This window comes from Terrapene carolina, unplaced genomic scaffold, assembly GCF_002925995.2.
Source record: "Terrapene carolina triunguis isolate 2854851 unplaced genomic scaffold, T_m_triunguis-2.0 Scaffold31, whole genome shotgun sequence".
Classification (NCBI taxonomy): Eukaryota; Metazoa; Chordata; order Testudines; family Emydidae; genus Terrapene; species Terrapene triunguis.
The window spans coordinates 9,987,960-9,993,959 of NW_020664382.1; the positions used below are offsets into that span (position 1 = coordinate 9,987,960).

Here is a 6,000-nt window from a genome sequence, read left to right on the forward strand (position 1 = left end):
AAGATTCATGTGTGGCATATTGAGTCAAGAATTACAGTTCCCTGTTTTCCTCAATCTAGTCTCTATTACATTTTTTTAAAAATCCCTGTCCAATTAGGTAGCTACCCCAAAGTCTAACAGCATTTTCACTGTTTTGAGATGGGAGCGGAAGAAAGATTTGGAAGACCTGAACAGGTGATGGATCTGCTGCTATGCCCATTATACAGTTAAGAGACCAATTCCCTGGTTTAATTAGGCCTCAACCAATATATTTTAAAGGAATAACGTTCCCATGCAGTGTTTGCAAGCCAAATACTGCAGCATCCCAACAGAACCAGCAAGTGAAGCACACTATAAGCAAAAATGAAATTTACGGGTCTGTCTTCAATGTTCACCCTCAACTAACGCTAAGGAATTGACAGTATTAGAACAATTTTTAAAGCTCTTAAAAAATTTCAGTTTGAATACCTCAAGAAGAGGTAAAACCCAGAAGGTGATTTTAAATGTAATTTTAACTTCACAATGCCCTTTTAAAAGAATGATATGATATTTCATATACATTACTTTTTCATAAAGATCCTTTAGCAGCTTGATAATGGAATGCGTTTCCTTACCGCCATGTTTTCTTCTGTCACATGCACGCTGGCTTGGCTTACAGTTGCTCTGTAGTGCTGATGCAAGTTTGTCTCCTCATCTGAAAAGTTCAGGGCAATTCTGATTTTTGAACATCTGTCCTGCTTCCTCATCTCCACTTTGCATGACACAAACTAGAAAGAGAGCAATTGTAAGTGCTTCATGTTGTTACTGGGCCTAGGTCACTTTAGAAGCAGTGAAGTGTGATCTATGTACACGTTTGAAGATAAACAGTACTTTGGGGTATGTTTCATGGGGCCCATAGGGGATTTTGTATGACGTTCTTCTGATGAACTTTCAGTGTTCTAGTAAATAATTTAAGGAACCTTCTCCAGTTGCACTTCAGAACATCCTAAAGTGCATGGAAATGGGAAGGGAGGAAGGAGAAGCAGTACAGAGTCGCTCATCTCAAGGCCTTTTAAAACTATTTGTAGAGACCCACCATCTCCTCCACTCTGTTTTCTAAAAGGTGGCAGGACTTTGCAGACAGACACAGATATGCCATAGATCAAAGTTGGAGCCTACAAACCTTGTCAATATTCCCTTAAAAGGATCAGTCCAGGTTCCCAGTCTTATTTTTACGTTCACTTCATTATTATAGGACTCTGTTAAACCAAAACAAACTTTTGTAGCTGGTTAATTCTCCCAAGACATAGATTTAAATCCAACCCTAGGGCTACAACAACTCGTGTGTTTCCAATAGATACAGCATTGAGAGCTGTGGTGTGTAGGAGTCAGGAAGTTGTCATATAAGCTTTCCTCCTTCCCCTTTCCCAAGTTGTGCCTTGTATATAACAGCAGATTCCAGTGTGTGTTTGCTTTTGGCTGATTAACCTCTCTTCTGAATGGGTCAGCCCAAATCTACATGCTGAATTGCTTGTATGGCTGCGGATATTTTCTGCGGGACAAAGACATTTGGGATTAAGCCAGGGCCCCAATATATACTTCTTGTAAATATGATAGACTATTTATAGATAAAGCCAAATTTAAAACCAAGACCAGCAACAGACCTTTAAACCAATAACTCTTGAAACTAGTGATAAAGTAAAATGTTTAATAATGAGCAAGATGGCAGAAGTTTACTTCTGAAATACAAGATCTAAACACACACAGACTTGGATAAACAGCATCAATCGTTACTAAAAATAAAAAGAAAGTTTACAAGTAGAACAGACTGAGGGCCATTTAAAGCTTTTTAGGAGCTAGAACAGCTCCATGTAGTTTATTCAACAGGTATTTAAATGTTAAGACTTCAAGTACCAACCTATCAATGATGTGTCAAACATCTCTGCATAAATATGACATGTTCTTCGTGGGATTAAGTTTCTTGATATCAAATGATAAACAATGTAATGAGTACAGTATGATCTGGATAAACTGAATAAGTTTGGGGAAAACCTAGATGTAAACATTAACATGCCAGTAGAAGATATTGTTCCAACTATAGGAGTTATCCCTATGCACATCTTGCAGAAATCCACATCTATAACACACACAACGAACAATGATTAGTATCAGACGCTGCATTACAGTTATATAAAAAGTAGATAGTCTAGCGATTCATATATTCCCTTGCTCAATCACCATGGAATTCTTGGCTCATTCTAAAAATCTGGATTTTTTTAAAAAATCCAATTACAATTAAAGTAATCTAGAGGGAGTAACCACGCATTAGAGCCACAGGGTTGGTGCATATAATTTTTATCAGCTGCAGAAATCAATGGTGACATTCTCTGAAAAGGCTTTGCTCATGCAATTTAAAAGCAACTTCAACAGCAGGATGACACCTGCTTCAGCAACTGCTGCCAGAGGGCCCAGAGATCTATCAAATATCACTGGTTCAAACTAATGGTTAGCACCAGAAATTCCTAAATTGTGTGGCCAAAAGCTCTATTTAAAATGATAATTACACCAGTGAAGTCCTGACTATTACCAAGGGCTGATCTACTAGAAAATAATTTGAAGAAAGCAGTATGTTTTTCTTGCCCATATCAATTACATTTTAAGTCAGTCATGAGTTAATAACCATTTAATTATTATATACTTAAGGCATTCAGTGTTTCATAAGATGAACAAAAATGAAGCCTCTCAAAGAAAGTGTATATTAAATAATCTAGGGTTATACTAGGTCTGTGTGCAACATATTGCTCAAATAAACTCTCACTAGGTACACCACAGTATATACCACATTGTATGGAGTACGTACAATATATGCATGTACACTGAAGAAGCACTCATAGTAATGCCCCAATCTCTGACTGGAGCTGTGTGCACACCAGCTTGCAGAATCAGCGCCAGGCACTACTCAGATAAAGGAGGGCATGGTTAATAGTAGACCAGACATGGTACTGGAAGTCTAGAATTCCTGAGTTCTAATCTCTGCTCTGACAAGGATTCCCTCTGCAGCCTTGGTAAATCACTTTTCTGCCTGAGTTAACATCTAACATAAATAGGGCTGTCAAACTATTAAAAAAATTAATCGCGACTAATCACAGTTTTAATCACACTGTTAACCAATAATAGAATACCAAATTTATTAAATATTTTTGTTAAATACTATTTCTTTTATTTTATCTTTTTTACAGTGCAAATATTTGTAATAAAAATATAAAGTGAGCACTGTACACTTTGCATTCTGTGTTGTAATTGAAATCAATATATTTGAAAATGTAGAAAAACATTCAAAAATATTTAATAGATTTCAATTAGTATTCTATTGTTTAACAGTGTGATTAAAATTGTGATTAATCACGTGAGTTAACTGCGATTAATTGACAGCCCTAAACATAATGCCATACTTCACATTTTAAAGTCTTTCTTGGGAACTCGAAGCTGGTAGGAAAGCTTGGATTTCGCTCTTTCCCCTAGAATAAATATTTCATATTTAGCTCTGCAGGGCTTTGACATATTAGAATTGACTTGTTACTGGTCAAGGACTGAATAGAGCCCATCTTCCAGCAGTGTAATTTTAGGGGAAAATCCATGTTTGGGATATAGGAAACATTTCTATGGGCTGTTTAAAAAAGCATCTCTTAAAACTCCTCAGAGGGGTTTGGAATGTTAAAAATAAGGGATGGACTAGTGGGCTGGGTACTGGTGAGGTGGTCAAAAAAAGTACATTTTAATCACACTTATCACCTGTTTTTTTAAAAAATCTATATATTAGTTGTACATCACAACTCTTTCCATTTGAAGCTATATACATTTTCATACCACATGGTGTTATTTTAGCAGTCAGTTTTATGTTATTTACCCCACCCCCCAACACATCTTCATGAATCCTGTAGCCAAATGGCATTCCACTTTCTAAACCATTTTGCAATTTTCCAACTATTTCACTCTAATGTAATTTCTCCTTTCCTGGACACACGTTTTAAAAGTGTTTTTCCTCTATTTCTCTGTAGAAAGAGCATTGGAAAATGTTTTATTTATAGATTCATTAATTTCATGGGTGGGGGAGGAGAAATCAAATAATCGTCAAAAGAAGTTGTATTTGTTCTCTTTAGCACTATGTGTTTCAAGACTAACGTGAGTACGGTTTTCCGAGGAAAGGTAAGTTTCATAATCTGAAGGCACCATGGAAGGCATAAATGTGTTTAGGTAGGATTTTCAAAACCGCATAGCAGTGGCCTAACTCTGCTTCCATTGCAATAAATGTTAAATTAATTTTCAAAGGGAGCAGGATTGAGTCAGTGCCCAGAGCTTTTGAAAATCCCATCCACTGTGCAATATGGCCCTACTCCACAGACTGTTTAATTCAATGAAGAGACTCCCAGAACTCATGAAGTCCATGAATCAAGCCTTAAAGCCTGTGTTTATAGAAACCTAAACCCTAAGTTTTGCAGAATTTAAGTTTGAAATTTATGTTCATTGAATGTTAAACACTTTTTCCACATTTCTCTAGTGTCTTTCTTTTAATGCTATAATGGAGGAGCTCGGGATTTCACTCAAGCATCAGAAGAAGTTAAAGAAAAGGTCAAGAACTAAAGGGAGATCATCGTTCACAAGTATCCTTACTTGTCATCAGAGGCGGACACTGAGGAAAGAAACCATGGCTTAAACAAAAACAAAAAAAAACCCTCTTGGGAAACATCAGGAATAAAAAACAAAACAAAAAACTTTGCTGCCTACAAAATTGACTATGAAGGAATTTCTGAAAATAGACATTTAACTTGTTCTTCAGAAATTGTGTGGGGTTTCTTTTTATCTAGGGAAGGTATAGCAGTTTAAATGCTCACATAGACTGATATATAACTAATTGGAAAAGCGTCTCACCATATCTTTTGAAAGGAATTTGTATGCTGACCTGTTTTGCATCTCTGTTCCCTCCCCATACATTGCTGTATGTGCTTTCTAAATAAATAAAGATACAGGGTTGTTTTTTTCCAATAATCTGAATGTCCTACATTTTTCCTGTCACTTTCTTAGTCATCATAATGTAATCTTATGTTCTTTTTATAAAAATTGCAGTACTGCCAATCACAAGCATCTAAAAATCATGAGTCAGGCTCTACAAAACTAAGTGGCTTGAAAATGATAGGTTCTTTTTATTTGCCTTCCTGTTGTTGACTTCTTAAGGATCACTTTTTCAAGCTTTTCTCTGCAACCAGGAGGGCTAGGAACTTTCTTTAAATGAAAGCTGAGATTCTCTGTCTTTTCTTAAGGGTAGGGGCTTTAAGAAAAGATACCAAATATTACAAACCTCCTGAAAAAGTTGAGAGAGTTGGCAGCACCGCCATTGGTACACTGCATTATCCCTCTGGCCCATGGTACCAAAGAAATTCCTAATTTATAATGCTTCCCTTAGAAGTAAGAGCCAACAATAGACAGTTCATTTTGTTCATATTATAAAATGGACCACAAAAATATCAAAGCTAGACTGCATCTGCTAGAAAATAGAACTGTGCTGATTTTCTGGGTTATAACTACTTGCTCTAAGAGTGACAGGGGGCACCACTTAAAAGACCCTATAATTAAGCAAAGAATAGTCTAGAAATACCACCTCTTTTTAGCCTCTTAGTTAGGAAGAAGGGCAGTGACATGTTCAATAGCAGAAATTTTTCCTTAGTTCCTTTGAACTACAGTAGCATGAAGTATATTCATATTTATTCTAGTGCATTGTCCCTGTGATTAATTCACTTGTTCACAGGGATTTATTATCACCAGGAGTTTAGTTCCAAGATTCTGTTGAAAGGAAAAAACATTTTCAGTAGGTTGAGAGCGTGAGCAATTATGGGTGTAATAATGGCCTCCCCAGCACAGATGAACTTCTAAGGAGGGAGTTGAAGGCATAGGGAGTTCCTTCCCCTGCCCCACCAGTGCATCCCAGCAGGTGACAGACATGACTGGGCTGCAGGCAGGGCTGCAGACAACACACAGTCAACCTGT

General features: G+C 36.8%; 1 protein-coding gene across 1 annotated transcript in view; it reads left to right on the forward strand.

Moving 5' to 3' along the window:
• The window catches only part of LOC112105901 (glutamate receptor ionotropic, kainate 1), a 218,572-nt gene extending 213,671 nt beyond the window's left edge, over positions 1 to 4,901 (forward strand). The window contains exon 15 of the mRNA XM_029911584.1: positions 4,517 to 4,901. Within this exon, the coding sequence (XP_029767444.1) occupies positions 4,517 to 4,672 (156 nt within the window). The 3' untranslated portion in view covers positions 4,673 to 4,901. The remainder of the gene's footprint in view (positions 1 to 4,516) is intronic.
• Positions 4,902 to 6,000: the final 1,099 nt, after the last annotated feature.